Source organism: Amblyomma maculatum, chromosome 4 (genome assembly GCF_055883805.1).
Source record: "Amblyomma maculatum isolate TAMU_Amacu chromosome 4, ASM5588380v1, whole genome shotgun sequence".
NCBI classification, from domain to species: domain Eukaryota; kingdom Metazoa; phylum Arthropoda; class Arachnida; order Ixodida; family Ixodidae; genus Amblyomma; species Amblyomma maculatum.
Window position 1 is genome coordinate 106,603,041 of NC_139347.1, and position 16,796 is coordinate 106,619,836.

Genomic DNA, 16,796 nt, shown 5'->3' on the forward strand with positions numbered 1-16,796 from the left:
AAAAGTAATGTTAACAATAGAGCAAAAAAAAAGGTAAACAATAAAATACACAACGCACTTTGTAAGATGGGATCACGTCCTAAAAAACGAAGAACAGGCGTTCTAACTTAGCCACAAAATTTAATGGCTCAGATAGACTTGGCGGCAGTAGGTGAGGTAAAAAAAAAAGTCGCAAATGTTTCTGTGCGAACGAAAATAAGCGATATACGTTCGAGCGAACTATGCACATACATATTCATGTATTACATAAAAGGTTATATCCAGACGATTCTCAAAGCACTGAGCGATTGGCCGCAGTGCATTACCCCTTTTAGATATGCCAATGTTTATCTCTGTTAAGCTCCAAGGAACAATCTCATTAATTCTCGGTAAAAGTCGGCGTTATAAATGTTTAGTGCAAAAAACCCTAATCACATAGCAAATCTGGAAAACAGAAGACATGCAAAACTTTACGACCTATCACATTTCCAGGACAAAACATTCGTGGAGCGTATTCGCACCTAGGGATGTCTCTAGCAAAGTGACAACAGAACATCACTCATACAGCTGCTGTCGATCATCGCGCCTGTTTAACTGCCATTTGTTTTGGCTTTGCATTGGATGTCGTCGTCTTCATTAAATTCTATGTGTGCGCAATGACCCAAGAATACACGGCTATTGCATTGCCTGTCTACGTTTCATTAGGTGATCACAAATGTAAAATAGTGCGCCGCGAATAATGTTGCCCTTCATAGATTTGCCCCATACTTGCCTGGCTTTGAAACCGTAGCCTTGAACCGATAGTGGTATGAATCGTGGCGAGCTTTTTTGCATAATTTGAATTTGACCAACTTAGCAAACATGGCTACAATGGTTTTGCTTTGTGGACGATAGTTTTTCTGTTCTAACATGAACAGAGATGAGTTGCTTGCTAGTTTATTATTGAGTAATTATTATTATTAGAGAAGGTACCGAAAATGTTCCGTACATTTTCCTATTACCCGATGAAAGAGGGCAGTTCTATGTAGAAATGATTTTGTCCAGTATCATGTTCTTCATAACTTACTACTTGTGTTCACCACTGCAATAGGTTCTTAAAGTATGTTCGTGACATGCATATTGCTTAAGGTGTCTTTGTAGGCGTGTGGCGACCTTATTTTCATGGCAATGCTGATTTTGTCATGAGCTACTTCCATCGAATGAAAATATTTCAGGGTCATCGAAAAACCTAAAGCAACTTCATACTACAAACAGAGCAAAACCAAATAATTTATTTCACTGAAGCAAAGATTCATGCAAGTACAACATAGGAGCACGAAAGTTATAGGTAGAACAACAAGTATGCAGAAGGCAGAAACTCAAGTGTCCAGAAGGGACGCAGAGGAAGCAGCAAAGGACCGGTCCTTAGAGAACTGAATTCTTGCGTAATAAATTAAGTCACAAACCAACATAAATACGAGAGAGAAAGAAACCAACCCTATTATTTGGTGCTGCCTGCAAAGCTGGAACAAAGGAACAAAGAGCAGGATTGATGCTCGTTGGGCTAGTTGGTTAATCATGACTTCAATAACAACGCAGGTAGAAAGAAGGGACGGAAAGCACAAGAGAATAGAGCGCTGGCTTAAAAAAAATAAGAGCAGAACTAGTCTATTTCTCTTGGTACCAACCTGCGCCCTTGGTGCGTACGACAACCTCCTCGCCCGGCTCACCCGTGCCCAGGCTATTGGAGGCGGTCATGTAGAGGCGATACGTTGTTCCACACTTCAGCCCGTCCAGCACGAAGGTCTGCTTCGTGAAATTCAGGGGCAGCTTCTTCCACTCACCGTGCTCCGTGCCGTAGTGCAGTACGTACTCTGCCAAGCACAAATACAAAAGCGCCTAGAAGTGGTAGTCAGCCACAGGAAGACAGCAGACGTATAAAAAGTGACCTAATTTTGCCTGGGCCGCACAACCCTCTACCCATAGCGCGAAGTACACCGTTGTCTTCGGAGCTGAACCTGTTAATCGGATGAACTTAAAAAGCCTTACAAAATGATTCTGCGTTTTTAGCCTTACAGTAAAACTTTATCGAGAAAACTGGCTGTAAAACGTCCACAAAAGGAGCCTGGAGGTTGCTTGAAGCTACACTGATCGATACCGGAAGGAGAGGCTCACAGAGAGAGAAAAAGAGTGAGCATGGGCCCGTGCCGCGCCTAGGACAGCGACACGCGAATTCTGTTTGCATTCGACGATGTTTGCACAGCCAGCCGGATTGGAGAGAAGCAGGCATAGACCTGCCGGCTATCACTGTTTGCAGTCCTCTACTTGCCCAACCAACCAACACGGTGTAAGCTCTATGCCTGCACGTAGCGGTGCCACTCGCAGTGCGCACTGTGCATGTGCAGTTCCTAAGAGGCTGAATGCAGCCTTTTCTTAGACCAAAAAATAGCCTGCCCCTAAAGTAGCTGCGTTATATGGTTGTGTGAATAATTAGAAACGCAGCCTATATTTTGGCCGACCTCACTTTACACTTTTTTGGTGAGAGTGCCCGCCACAAATCTCCGTATAGGGATTCAGGTTAGTGCCGTTAATAGCCACATTCTAAAAAAATAACCTTGAAAATGAATTTTGAGAATGGCCATTAATAGCGCATGTACTTTCCGTAGCAGTTTCTCTGCCGGAGTGGTGTAGGGGTAGGGCGCTCGAATACTGTGCACAAGGATGCGGGATCGAATCACGGCCACGACGGCCGCTTTGCGATGGCGGCGAAAAGCAAGGCGCCCGTATGCTATGCGATGTCAGTGCAGGTTAAAGAACCCCAGGTGGTCAAAATTTCTGGAGCCGTCCACTGCGGCATCCATCATAGGCTTAGTCACTTCGGGACGCTAAACTCCACAAACAAAACCAAACCAAACCATTAGTAACTTTAAAGGAGTAAGCTTTTCTGCTGAGAAATAAGTCTGTATGGTGAGAGGAAAGTTTAATAAGCGAAGAGATAACCGATGTCCAAAAGACGTTAGCTGCCTTCAGTAAGCAAGTCTCTCTCTGTTTCCTACTCGGGGCATTTATTATCTCGAATCTGAGAACCAATATTACAAAACCAAAATAGGGACCTATGTGTTTAGAGTTCCTCAAGCGGGTTCTAATACTGTAAATACACGAGCGAAGTGCTTCGCGTCATCATATAATTATGTGAAAGCTATTACATCGATGCGTTTCAAAAAAAGCAGAAAAAACTGAAATAAAGGCCCTTTCGGCCACTCCTTCAACAAAGCCAATCTCCTCGTCTACTGCGCTGGCACCAATGAGTTTGCCGTGCCATCAAAGTGAACTCTGTTTTATTGGTCGTTTCATTATGGTTCAAAACAAAACAGATGACATCTCTTACTCTTCTAGTTCTTCTCTTTGTCTGACTGCGCATTTTGTTTGCCTCAAGAATATTTTGCATTTATCCAATGCATTTCTTTTTCTGTGCAAAGTGGCTGTTACTCCTCCACGTTTTAGTTTTCAAATTGTTCCCTTTTTCATATTACTGTGCAAATTAAGCCTGTCATCCTGAGAGTGTGCTTCTCGTCCGCTTCAAGGCGAATACGGACATCCTAAACACGACGCTTCGTAAGGCAACGAAGCAAGCACTGGGCATGCCCATATACTCGTTCACGCAAATACTGCTAGACATGGGCGCCCACAACACGGAGGAGGAGCTCAATGAAACCCTCATCTCTAATCAGAGAATCCTGATCAGTCACACGGACGAGCCGTCCTAGGTAAGATAGGATGGCAGATCGAGCCAGTACCCATCAAGGCGGCCCTTCCAGAAGGCTGGAAGACGACCATTCAGACCAAACCTATTCCTTGGAACATGAGGCCGGGCAAGGAGGACGAAAGGCGCACCCCGCGGGCCAAATTGCAAGCCCACAAGCTGAAAGAGAACCCCAGAGTCCTCTACGCAGGTGCCTCGCTCTGAAAACACAGTAACCGTGCAGCGGTAGTGGTTACGTCAAAAGACAGGCTGATTTCAGCGCGTCCATAAACACAACAGACCCCGCAGTTGTCGAATAAGCGACCGTGGCCCTCGCACTCGCACAGCCGAGAGTGGACAGACTCAAAGACAGCCTACAGAAGTTTCCGCAAGAGGGGTAATCTCCGCGGCCCGAGCCAGTCTATCCAAGTGCAATCCTCCGGGAAGAGCCATAGAGCTCGTTTCGGTCCCGGCTCCCTCGCAGGTAGCAGGCAACACCATCGCAGACTACCATGCCTGAGAAATGTCAATCCGGGGCGAGCACGAGCCGGAAGAGCTACCGCATCTAGTTGCCAGCTTTTGGGAGATTATCTGGATGTACCGAGAGGAAAGGTGCAGACTGCCGGAACCGCACCCCAAACTCACCAGGCAACAACGGCCGATCCTGCGACGAGCGCAGGCGGGATAGTACTGATGAACCGCTTGTACCCTGCGGAACACGATATGCTTTGTCCTTTTTGCAAAAACGAAAAGGGCACCCTGCCGTACGTTTTGGCAGAATGCACAAAACTCAAGACCCCCCACCCCTCCTCCCCTTCCCGCCAAAACCCCCAATAACCAACCCCTTGAGCGATGGGAGACCTTGTTATCCAGCCCCGCCCTATTGATTGAGCTCGCACTGATGGACAGGGGCTTGGATCTGCTGGGAACATATGGGTCCCGGAACTACGGAACCGCCCCGTCTGATGCCTGCATGCACCACCGAATTATTTCGGGCCTAATAAATGTTGATTCTTCCTCCAGGCTAGCTCACCAATCTAAAATTTTAGGAAATTGTTTTTACGCGTAAAGCAGCACACCTTAGGATTTTCTCGAGACAAAGGGTCTCGACGGAGCCCAGAAGCAATGCTTTGAATATTAGGGCAGAAGAAAGTGAGAGACAATTGTCTGACAAGGCGGGTTAGTGATATTTGCACAAGATGTGCTCCCCACTGTTGCTAAATTTGGATACGGCTAGTCGAATAGACGAGCTTCAAAACCTAGGGCAGAATAGTTGGACTACGGTGACTGCCACCCTGCAATAAATAACCTTTTTAAAGAACTCTGGTGGTGGCGCGTTCTAGTCGGACGTGTCCTTGCTTGATACCTAAAAGGGCGAAGCGAATTATTAGAAGTAATGAAATCTTACGCCGTTGATTTGAGCAGTACTCATTACCTACTAATGGATAATGCTGTTTGCACAGAGGATGTCACTTCCTAGATTTTTTAGGCACGCTGCTTCCAATGTTTCTTCTTTTTTGTCTCCCTAAATGTGCTGCCATAAGCGATGGCGGACAGTGTTCTCAAAACTGATTAGGCTGGAAATCAAGCCTTTAGAAAGAGAAGCAAACTTATAAAATAATCCACAATTGTAAAATCTGTAATTATTTTTAACATGTGTCCCATCTGCACAACCTTATTGCTGTGTAAGAAAGTCTATCATAACATTTTCACTAATATAAGCATCGTGATAAAAAAAGACTGACTAAACGTGAGCAATTCACTGTGAAATTGTGCCGCAGAACAAGTGTGATTGTAAGCGAAAATAATTGGTAAATTTTGTATTCTTGAAAAAAATCGCTTCATAAGATTTTCAGATTCTGCTTCATGAAAGAGTAACTTACCATATATGATTATTCATTATTATTTGTGTACCAAGCGCTATTTATTGAAGTTTGGTTTTATTCGTACTTAATTAACAAAAGGAGGAAGGGCAGACAGAAACGTAAAAAAAAAAATCAGGTTTGTGTTCAAAATGCAGCAGGAAGAAACTGAGCAAAGAACGAAAGGTAAAATGAGGACGATAAAAGTCGCAGAGAAAGAAATAAAATGAAAACACAAAGTAAAAATCATTATATATGGTTACTTAGCAATGCCGGAAAACGCGCGGGTTGCATGGTTGCTAAAATTATTAAATACGCTTTTTATACATTGTGTAGTATGATTGAACCCAAACCGGCCGAGGTCAAATTTGGGGGTGACCCAGTCCAAGTGGGGCCATCGTCTTCTTCACCATATTGATTGAGCTTCACAGATTTTTGTCCAACGCGGTGGAGGGTATATTTTGTGATTGCCCGGACCAAATTTTGAGGTCCCTATTGTGGTCGCCATAGTCGAACTAAGCCGATGATTTGACTTTTGTCCGAATTGACCAAGGTGAAATTGGAAAGGTGGCCCATTCCAAATTTAGAACTCACCATTGCATTCGCCATGCCGAGTAATGCTGGATATCGATTTTCATACAAATAGGCAGATGGGAAATTTCTGGGCGGGGGCATAGTTTGTGAGTGGCGCGGGCCAAATTTGGAGGTGGCGCTGGTCAAATATGGAGCCACCGTCGTGTTCACCGTAGCCATATTATTCTTCGCATCGATTTTTGTCCAAATTTGTTGAGGTAACATTTTGAGGGTAGCCCAGCCTAAATAAAAGGGAGTGGGGGGGGGGGGGGGTGTCACCCGTGTTTGCCGTAGCCAAAGTAGGCCGCACAACGATGTTTTGCACACATGTCGAGGTGCCTCTTGAGGCAGCCCTGTCACGGCGATGGAATGTGCGAACGGCGACTATATTCCTACGCTAGAACTAAAATCACACCGTCATTTGGCCGTCAGGAATGGTAGCATTAGAGCTAAAGCTGTAATGAACTAGAGCAAAGTTTGCCTTAAGGGAGCACTTGCACAAAAACACTCTTCTAAAAGCACTATACAGGTTTCTGATTACATATGAAATTAGGTTAAAATACTGACCTGTCTGAATTTAGAACTCGCTAAGACATACACCTTGCCTCTCGCATATCTGATAATTTTTTCCTCTCAATCGTTTAAGCGTATGTTCCTATATTACACCATGATTTTATCCTCTTAGGCTTTACCCTAATTTCTAAACATCGAAGATTGTAAATGTGCATTGCATTAGGTGCCGATTTCACAAAAATGCATGACCAAATAAGGAGATAAAGGTGGTTAAACTTAGAACATCGACAAAAATAGAATGATAGCATTGAAATTTTGTGTATTAAATTAATGCTTGATATTGAAGTATGACAAGAATTAGAATTTTAAAAGTTAATAATTTGCCCGCTTATGAGACTCGATAATGTTTCCAGAAATATACAGTTTTTATACAATTATTTTCTGGACACCACGCGGGATGTCCACAAAACAATGTTAGTACGAATTGTCTTCTCAGAAACCTGTATATGTCTGAGTACTCGCTACTGATGCGAGTAACCTAGAACAGCCGTCACAGCGCATCGTCGTGAGATGTTGCAAGATCGGTTTATTTTTCCGACAGTTTTTATTGCAGAAAGGAAAAAAACGTTACGCGGGTCTTGGCGCTGACACCGATATTATATATTGTGGCGCTTTATTTGATCTGTTCCACATACAAAGTGTTCATACCTTCAAAAAGGTCTCGCGTACTGATTCCTTACCTGTGGCCGGGGACTTGTCCTTCGGGTCCCTTTCCCACTGCACTGAGAGGGAGGTTGTCGACAGCGCGCTGGCCTTGATAGACGGAGATGTGGGAGGCGCTGACCCAGAGAAACAGAACAGGATAGAAAAGCTAACATTACCCTATATTGCGCGTGTTGTACTGTTTGCACATGTCTGCGCCATCCAGATTGCACGATTCCGTTCTCCGAAGTGTATTGCCATTCCCTGAAAACTGCAGCAACGGAAGTGCCAGGTGGAGTCAGTAAAAAATAAAAAACAACAAAATGAAGACAATACCGCTATTTGTTTTTTTTTAGTATATAGTGCAGTGCATAATTCAAAATGCCTACACAATAAAATGGTTTACTGGATTAAAATTGCTTGCTGTAATCCTCTGATCAAGCCAGTTGCGTCCATCGCGCCATCTTTAGTACGTTGAATGAAAAAGAATAAGAGCGCATTTGAAGACCGCACTCTCCGTCGCTTCTGTGGCGCAATGGATTAACACCACGTACCTGACTGTAAAACATATGTTCGATTCCTGTAGGAACATTGTTTTATAAATTCACAACATTCAAATAAATTACGACCATATTTTCTGGGGTATGTCCCCCTTTAGGTTGCATAATACCATGTTTTCGTTCTTAACCGCAGCCTAACCAGCCGCGAAAGCAGCCACAATGTGACGGTATGACAACGGTTACACTATAAATTAATTACCTTCACCGTAATCAATTCCTGTCTTCAGTGAGTGTATGTTACCTTTTGGTTGCGTTAAGAGACAGCTCTCAACAGCAGTAGTCTTTTGACATGCTTTAAACTCTTTTTTACGGATTTATGCCACGGCGAGTTTTGAAGTTAACTTATTTAACGTCGCAAAAACGGCGCGACGAACGCCACTGATGTATTACGTTCATTACAGTAAGTAATTTCAATCCATATTCTCTTTTATTATTTTTGCATTTGAGTTTCCATACTGCGCTTCATGCTCAAAAAAAAAAAAAAAAAAAACGTAACATTGTGTTTTATTTTCGAGTGACGCACCCGGCACTTTGGTTGCTGCAGTTTTCGGGGAACGACAATACGCTTCTCTGAACGGTAGGGTCCTATTGGCAGCCTCACGTGGCGACAAAAAGCAGAAATACTTTTAAAGCGAAGAACAGTGCAAATAAATCCCGCTGTTCTCGTAGCTTCTGTCACGCTCTGGACTAATGATGCGTTTTCTAACGCCAAAACCACAGTTCCAATCCAGTTCGTTTCTCTCTGTGCACTTATTTTTACAACTGAACACAATAAAGTAAAATACTAATATTTCTCATGTGCGTGTGTTGCCTTTTTGTTGGATTATTTGATAATTTTGATTGTAAGTACGTGTAAAAGAAGCCGTGAATGGAACGGGGGGCAAAATCAAACGCTGGGTTAGTATTTTGCAATGCTCCCACTATTTTATTCCGTACTTATTTCCGTAATTGTTCCCACCTACAGAAGGCGCATGTTATCTTTAGTTTGCGTTCAGAGACACTTCTGCGGAGCAGTCAACATCTACCTCACTGACATAAAACCACTAAGGAGAAGGAAGGTGCAGCACCCGCACCCAGACTCATGAGATGAAACTTATAATGGAATGTAATGTGCAGATTGTTTTAAAAATCATCTGCCGAGCTCCGAGTTCTGCGAGGCTGAGACCAGCCTCTACAATGTACTTATTCTCCGTCGTTGTGTTGATTCTATTCTGCCTTAAAGCGTTGTGTGGCAATAAATATAGTGGTCATAAATGATCGGTATCGAGCCTTTGTTTAGATTTATTTCTCTGAAAAAAATCCAGTGCTTTCTAACTATTCCTGCTAATATGTAGTAGGGCTCAATATTTTCAATCTGGTTTCACCACTTTCAATGAGATTTCCAATTTGTTGCTGTATTACTAGTTTGAGGCAGCTCCCTATAGAGGCAGTAAGAGGCAATTACAATAAAAGCAATCTGCCCCTGAAATATCTTACAACGATTGTAATGGCACTTTGTCTTTTCGTCCAATATACCATCATTATGTGTAACCACGGGGTATGGAATCCAAAAGAAAAAAACTATCGATATAGTAGGCCCGAGAAACCGATCACAGTGACAAGCAAAAGCAAACAAATAGCGAAGCATAGTAGGAGCAACTCCCAATAAGAACCGGTCAAAATTAGCCGAACGTAGACGAAAAAATGGAGGACTAATACAATTAGGCGCGAAGGGAAGAACCTTCATTTTTTTTCCCAGAAAAAAGAAGCATCTCGAGATTTTTTGTTGCGATTATGATTGTTTTCTATATTTTGAGCACTGCCGCCAACCTTGATGTTTAGAACAAAGGAACGCACAGCTTTCCTTGAAATATGGCATTGCTTTCTTCGGTGCGCGCCTGTTAATGTCTTACTGCTACGGCCATCTAGTGTGGGGATGATCGCGTTTCGACTCGAGCACAATAAAGGGTAGAACTCTTTCAGTGACAAATCAACTGCGTGCCGGCCTATTCCGGGACATCTTCATCTAGCAAAGGGAAGCTTTCGAATCCTGAGGCTATTGGAATGCTACCATTGCTAACAGAGAAGTCACATGCTGTTAGCTTGATTGTATTTTCATGCGACCATTAGTTTCCGCGAAATGAAGCAAGCTTTCATTGAATTGAAGAACGCCTTACGCGCGTGAGCGCTTTATTGATTCCTCACACCACAAATGTTGCCTTCTTAGCAACATTAGCAATCACCAACCGAGATCCCATTTTTCGACAAGCTGCCAGGGCACACAGCGAGCGGCAGTAAGAGGAAGCATTTTATTCGGCATGCACAGTCGAGGCCGGTGATGAGGAACAGGCCCAACTTAATTCCTCAGATTTCCGTCTATGCGAAGCCCGTACTGCAAGTACGTATACTCATGTGATATATAAGCAGTTTCGGAGTCAAAATGAGTAATCGTATTTAATTCCGAATTAAGTATTGTTATCAAGTTTTTTTTAGCAACGACTGTAGTATTCGATACGTGCAGGGATATTTTGATTTTCAGAAATGCGATGCCAAATCATTGAAAGAAACTTCTAATCTATACACGACAATAGTCCCCATATTTGGCGGCTGCAAAATCGATAGCGTTGACATTCATGCGTTCATTTATATTGGATGTTTTGCTGTCTTTTCCAAAAGCTCTGAATCATTATCATCATCAGTCGGACTATACCCACTGCAGGGCGAAGGCCTCTCCCATATCTTTTCAATACCCTGTCCTGTGCTAACTGAATCCACATGCACCCCTTGCGAACTTCTTAAACTCACCCCCCCCCCTAACTTTCTGTCGCCCCTGCTACGTTTTCCTTCCCTTAGAACAAAATTTGTTACCCTAAGTGATCATCGGTTGTCCTTTCTTCCCACTACATGCCCTGCCCATCTTCTTGATTTCCACTAGAATGTCATTATTTCGAGTTATTTCTCCGATCAACTCTGCACGTTTCCTATCTCTTAACGTTACACCTAATATTTTGCGCTCCATAGCCCTCTGCGTTGTCCTCAACTTAAGTACAACCCTTTTCAGTAACCTCCACTTCTCAGCCACATATGTGAGTACACGTGAGATGCAACTTTTACATGCTTTCCTCTTTAGCTCTAAATAAGTCCTCTTTTACGTAGAATAACCCCACTAGGCATGCCGTTTGTTTCAACCCAAAGGCAAAACTATTGATTTACACAAATCCGCTTACATTTTCACCAACGTAGTGGATTACAAGGCCTGACACCAATGATTGCTCTGCAGATGTTCCACTCTCTACTGCTGGCGATGTGACACTACCGCAAAAGTACAGCCTAATGATGCCAGTGGAAACTCAACCCATGACTTCAACGCAATTTTATAAGGAAGTGGAAGACATTTATTCATTAAAACAATGCGCTTTGCAAGAGGGCTTGTTCTCTTACTTAACAACTTCCTACCATCCGCACTCTTGCTTGACAATTTCGCGGCCGTCGTTTCGGTATGTCACTAAACAACTGTACAAGCTAATAATTAATGCATGTTGGTCAACGCTTCAGATACCGAAGCTGTTTGCGCTCTGACGAAAGTTTGCCAATGGCTTCAGCAATCTTCGGAAGCAAGAATATCTTTTCAGTGTGTCGTCCCAACTCCGCCCTGATATATTGCACATTGCACGTTACGAGACATTTGTCGCCCGTTTAGGCGTTTACCGAACCTTCTACACAACCATGGAGAGTATTGCGTTGTCTTCAATTCAGTACTGTGTGAAAACATGCTGTCCGCGGCGAAAACAGTCACATGTGAAACCTAGAGAGCTTTTCCGGCCAATGCCAACTGCCACAACGCTTTAGCGAATGTTGGAATGGATTTCCTTAGCCCTTTTCTCACATCGACATTTTAGAAAACAAAGTGGGTGGCCGTAAAGACAAAACACGTTGCACAACAGTTACCAGGTGAAGATTTGACTAAGGTGACCCGGCGTGTCTTCCAAGCCAATCCTTACGTCCACACATCAGCTATGAAACTACCGCACAAATTGATGCCATCTGTCTCTCCATTTGTCCCAGTGATTCTCATGCGAAAACAACAGATTCACACTCAAATACGAACTCACCTACTGTCAAATGCTAGACAAATGCCGATTAGCATGTTTGGTTTCAATGTATGTCGATGTTTACAATCGCAAGTAGCCCAAGCGTATAACCAATCTAAACTTTTTTGCTTTACTTCCGAGCAGGAGACAGCATATTTTACCACCTTTACAGCTTGTTAACTCTGGTACTGTGGCTACAGCCTTTCACGCTGCATGCAGGCTACAGCGTGAAAGACCACAACGCCGGTTTCGATTTCTACAAATTCAGCCAAGGGATAAAGAAGCAGGCCAGCTCAAAATATATTGCATTCAACACCGGCAGCACCAAGATCCGCTTGGTTGCATTATAAGCGCAGACGGGAAGAATAAGCCATTACTTCTTATTGGTTCGAACGGCCATGAGCATGCCATGGTTGTGTGGCAGGTTGCGTTGCCGCTATTAAGGCATATAACAAGTATTTCGGCGGATTTGTGACGCGGCTAAACTGTAGTGTAAACTAGAGAGTACACATCGTGTGAATAGCGTCCCAAAAAACTCCATAAAGCAATCCAATCCTACACGACAAGAATCTTATTGGTACTGTTACTCATAAAACTGCGAGACTCTTACCGGTCTCGAGTGTGGTGGCGATGATCTCATCTGAGGCGGGACCCGTGCCTGCGGAGTTGTATGCCTGTACCACGATGCCGTACTTTGTGAGGCGACGCAGGTTGGTCAGGTAAGTGGTCTCTAGGGTGTCGTCTTCTTTCCCTTTATCTTGTGGTCTTTCGGCTTGCTCTTCTTTGTTGATACTATCAGGCATAGCAGAGGCGACACTGTGACGGGCCTCGACCTGTTTGAACTGGAAGCTATCGTCCGTGTGTGCGATGCGGTACCCGATGCGATAACCCAGAATCGTCCCATGCTGCTGTTTCTTGTTGGGCGCCTGCGAATTGGGAGAAAGAGAGAAGGGAGTATTTAGGATAGGAACAATGAAATGTTTCTAAAAGCAAGTAGCAAATTTTGCGGATGTGGTGTCCTACGTTTTAGGTGCAACAGAAGTTAGGGAACAGTAGTGCTAATACTGTACAACAGCAAACATTAGAAGTCATTTCTAATAGCGAGTTGGTCGAAGAAACGTTTTTACCAGTAATGTAACTCAGAAGAGCCGAGCAGAAGGCCGAGGCAAATCATGTACCTATCAAAAAGCTGTTGTGTAGTCTATGGTAGAGAGAATCTATCCCAGCCTTTACCAAACGCGAGGCAGATGCTGTATCTCAAAATCAAGGCTTTGGTACAGTAGAATATTTTGTAATCTATTCTGCTGCATGTTTCATCATGTGAAGGCTATGGTTCAGAGCAGCTAAGACTAGAAGGCAATTTTTTTCTAGATTTTACGCACTTCAACAAATTAAATCGTTTCAATTCACAGGTTCGTCCTAAGATTGCAATAGAATACCTCTGAATGATATAACCTCATTCGCAGAATTCGTTGAGCATCGTGACCTAAAAAGCGGATATCATGTACCTATTCGAATTTGTTGTGTAGAGGGTAGAGGGAATCTAACCCAACATCTCCAAAAGGCGAGGCAGGTGCTCTGCCTCAAGGTGAAGGCTATGGTTGAGAACAGCAAACACTGGGAGGCAATTTTGTTTTAGCGCCTACGCACTTTAACGAACTAAATCATTTCAATTCGCAGATTCCCCATAAGATTGCAATAGAATACCTCTGGATGATATAACACCATTAGCAGAATTCGTTGACCATCGTGAGCTAAAGAGCGCTATATATGCCGCTACAAAATGTAACCTAGTCTGGTAGCTGTGGGAGTTTGGAATAAGGCTGCTGGCGAGGCGACAAACAGCAACTACAATTAGCTGCACGTTCTGCGAACACGCTATAAAGACCCGGCTGCTCTAAACAGTTTGCACACCTCAATTTCGGTCTCCATTATTGTCTGATTCGCTTCCGGAAGGATAAACCTCGCAGTACAGAATAAACAACAGACATTGTCATTTATTCATGTAATTTTGATTACCTCTTTTACAGCGGCTTGCAGAAACTAAAATTGTTAAAACCTATATTGATAATTTAGAGAATACATGACTCCACACAAACCTGACCTAATTCTTTGTATTTTCATATGAGTGGATGCTACAAAATAAAATTCGGAGCATGAAAGTCGCCACACTGGTAGAAAAGGCCAACCCTCTTCTTTTGAAACTATTTTGTCAGGTCGATTTACGAATGCAACTGTGTGTGAGCGCCTAACTTTAATGAATTTTTATAAAAAGCCAAAAGAGAGGAACGTTTCAAGGATTCTTAAAAGATCAAAACCACTATTTTTGGATGTAGAGGTATCCTAAATTATACTATTAGCTAAGTGCATAAATTCGCCATAGATGTAAAGATCATTGTATAACTACCGAACAAAATATGGGGAACCTTAATCTTCACCTTTAAACGTATGATGCAGGTGCTTGGGCTGCCAACCGATATAAAAGCCCCGCTTTAACCAAGCCGTATGTCCTTGCCTGAGCACCTTAAGGGTAACGGGAATGCAAGAGTCCGCAGCTCGACAGGCAGATTTCGGACAGCCAAAATCTTCAATTCAGTGTAAACGCCGCTTGGCAAGAGATGGTGTAGCTTATGCAGACGCCGCATAGAATCCCTCCCTCGAAATGCTTCGTATGGCGGTACGGTGAGAACCCAGAAAATCATTACAAATGAAGCAAAATGTTTAAAATATTCGAAATGTAATAAAATGACTGAAAGAAATTGGTATTCTTGGCTTTCGTATGATTAGAAAATGTTGGTGGAATCCAGGTAGCGCTAAATAAAAACCGAGTTTCAAGAACTTACTTTGTTAAGATTCCTAAATCTCTGTCATGTTTAATGTCCCCTTTGCACTGTTCTTCATTGTTATAAAGGCGCTGCAATGAACTCTTTCGTAGTTCCACTTACCTTCCAAGAAACTTTCAGCGACTGAGAACCAGTTGTGTGGACGCTCAAAGATGACGGCGCACCAGTAGGAGCTGTAACCGTAAACAATAGTAACAGTAAAAAACTAGTATTTTTATCGAGAGAAGATAAGGGCTTGAAGTTCTTTTCGCAAAGATGTGCAAAGGAAAATGAACAAAGCTGCGGATATTTTGTAACTGCAAAATGGCTTGACTAGAAGTAGCACTATGTTAAGCAGATCTCATTTATTTTTAAACATTTGAACCTAAGTCCATATTAACAAGTCCATAAAAGATTTTGCCGTCCTTTGAGAGATGTAATTAAGCTACTCCAACACCGCACGTCCACAAATATTATTAAACTAGTTTCGAGAACGCACAATTGATGCTAAGTTGAAGTTAGAAACGCATTCCGCCGTTATAACTCTAGTAGCAGGAATAGCAAGGCGAGTTGCGGTACACCGTTCGTCTGCCCCGCTTTAAGAGACCTTGAAAGCAAGAGGGCACTAACAAAACGCAGATGTGGTCCCACGTATCTTTTCTTTATTTCTCATTTCTCAAAAACATTTAACCACCCCTTCTTGGTAATCGCCACTCACCTTCCTCCTGTGTTGTGACCAGAGTCTCGTTGCTCGGTGTGCCATGTCCGAGCGCATTCTCAGCTACGATGCGGAGGGCATACTTGGTGACTGGCTGAAGACCACGAACGGTGGCCTGTGTGTCGGAGCCGGGAACTACTAGCTGGGACACCGGACCACTCCATGACTCTTGCACAGAAGAAAAAGACAAGGCAATAAGGCTTCATTCTCCTGTGCAAGTTAAAATCATTCCTAATACTGTTCCGATGAGCTACTAAGGTGCTGGTGGGCAACAAAATAATTTCTTGTATACATCTCGGAGCAAATGCCAAATTCACATTTGCTACAGCGGTCTCCACCTGATGGGCTGCGAATCCTCACTAGTGAAGGACATCATTGGAACTTGAGTTCCGGAAAGGAGGGCTGCCTTTTCATTGCAGTAAGTTGACATATATTCTAACCCATATATGAGAGCCTGCCTTCCTCTCTAAGTTGACATTTAAGCGCCAGACAAACTATGTGATTGATGGGAAAAGTAAAAAGCCGGCCTCCATTAGAGAACGGTTTCGAATTCACTCTACATTACTTATTAACATATAATTCACACAGTTTGTGGGGCCTTGCGCCACGTATCAGTAGGGTCCGTGGCGCGCCGCGCATTCGAAGGCCGCGCCACTTCCCAATGCTCCCTGCGCGCTGCCTGTTTCCCTCTCCCCGCTCGTTCGGGGATAACCGGTCCCGCGCGAGGGGGCTATAAAGGAAGGCACGCGCCGCCGTCTCGCGGCTCTTCGCTCCTCTTTTCGTTCCTGCTTCTTCGCTACTGGCGCTTCTCCACGGAGACGACCCGCAGCCCCCGGACGACGACCCCACACAGCCTTGGACGATTCTCGCGCTGACGTGAGATTAAAGATGTTTGTTATACGGCCTGCTGTGCATTTGTCATGCGCATCCCTCGGGCAGAGGAATCGCCCACAACTGGCACCCAACTGGGGCTGAATTATCACCCATGTGGACGATTTCTCTGCCGACGTGGCAGCGCACGGCAACACGACGGGCCGGTTCTTTGCATGTTAGGCGCAACGCCATTTTGAGTTTAGGGCTATCGTGTGTGCAGATGACGCGGTGTGTAGTATAGTAGTGTTTGTACAATGTTTTAATTTTGTTCTGGGTTATGTATGTGTTTTTTTAGTGTCGGGCGATTTGTGTTTTATTTTGTTTTTGCATATGTTAGTTTTATGAAGGGTTGGCGCCGTGATTAGCCTTTGTGACTAGCCTCTTGATGCGGGCTAGGTGGTAG

At 43.7% G+C, this 16,796-nt stretch overlaps 1 protein-coding gene across 1 annotated transcript in view; it reads right to left on the reverse strand.

Moving 5' to 3' along the window:
• Positions 1-16,796, reverse strand: part of LOC146191919 (cell adhesion molecule Dscam1-like) — a 111,520-nt gene that overhangs the window by 11,449 nt on the left and 83,275 nt on the right. The window contains exons 17-21 of the mRNA XM_084600401.1: positions 15,521-15,688; positions 14,926-14,996; positions 12,591-12,906; positions 7,389-7,487; positions 1,647-1,832 (exon numbers count right to left, since the gene is read on the reverse strand). Of these exons, the coding sequence (XP_084456527.1) occupies positions 1,647-1,832; positions 7,389-7,487; positions 12,591-12,906; positions 14,926-14,996; positions 15,521-15,688 (840 nt within the window). The remainder of the gene's footprint in view (positions 1-1,646; positions 1,833-7,388; positions 7,488-12,590; positions 12,907-14,925; positions 14,997-15,520; positions 15,689-16,796) is intronic.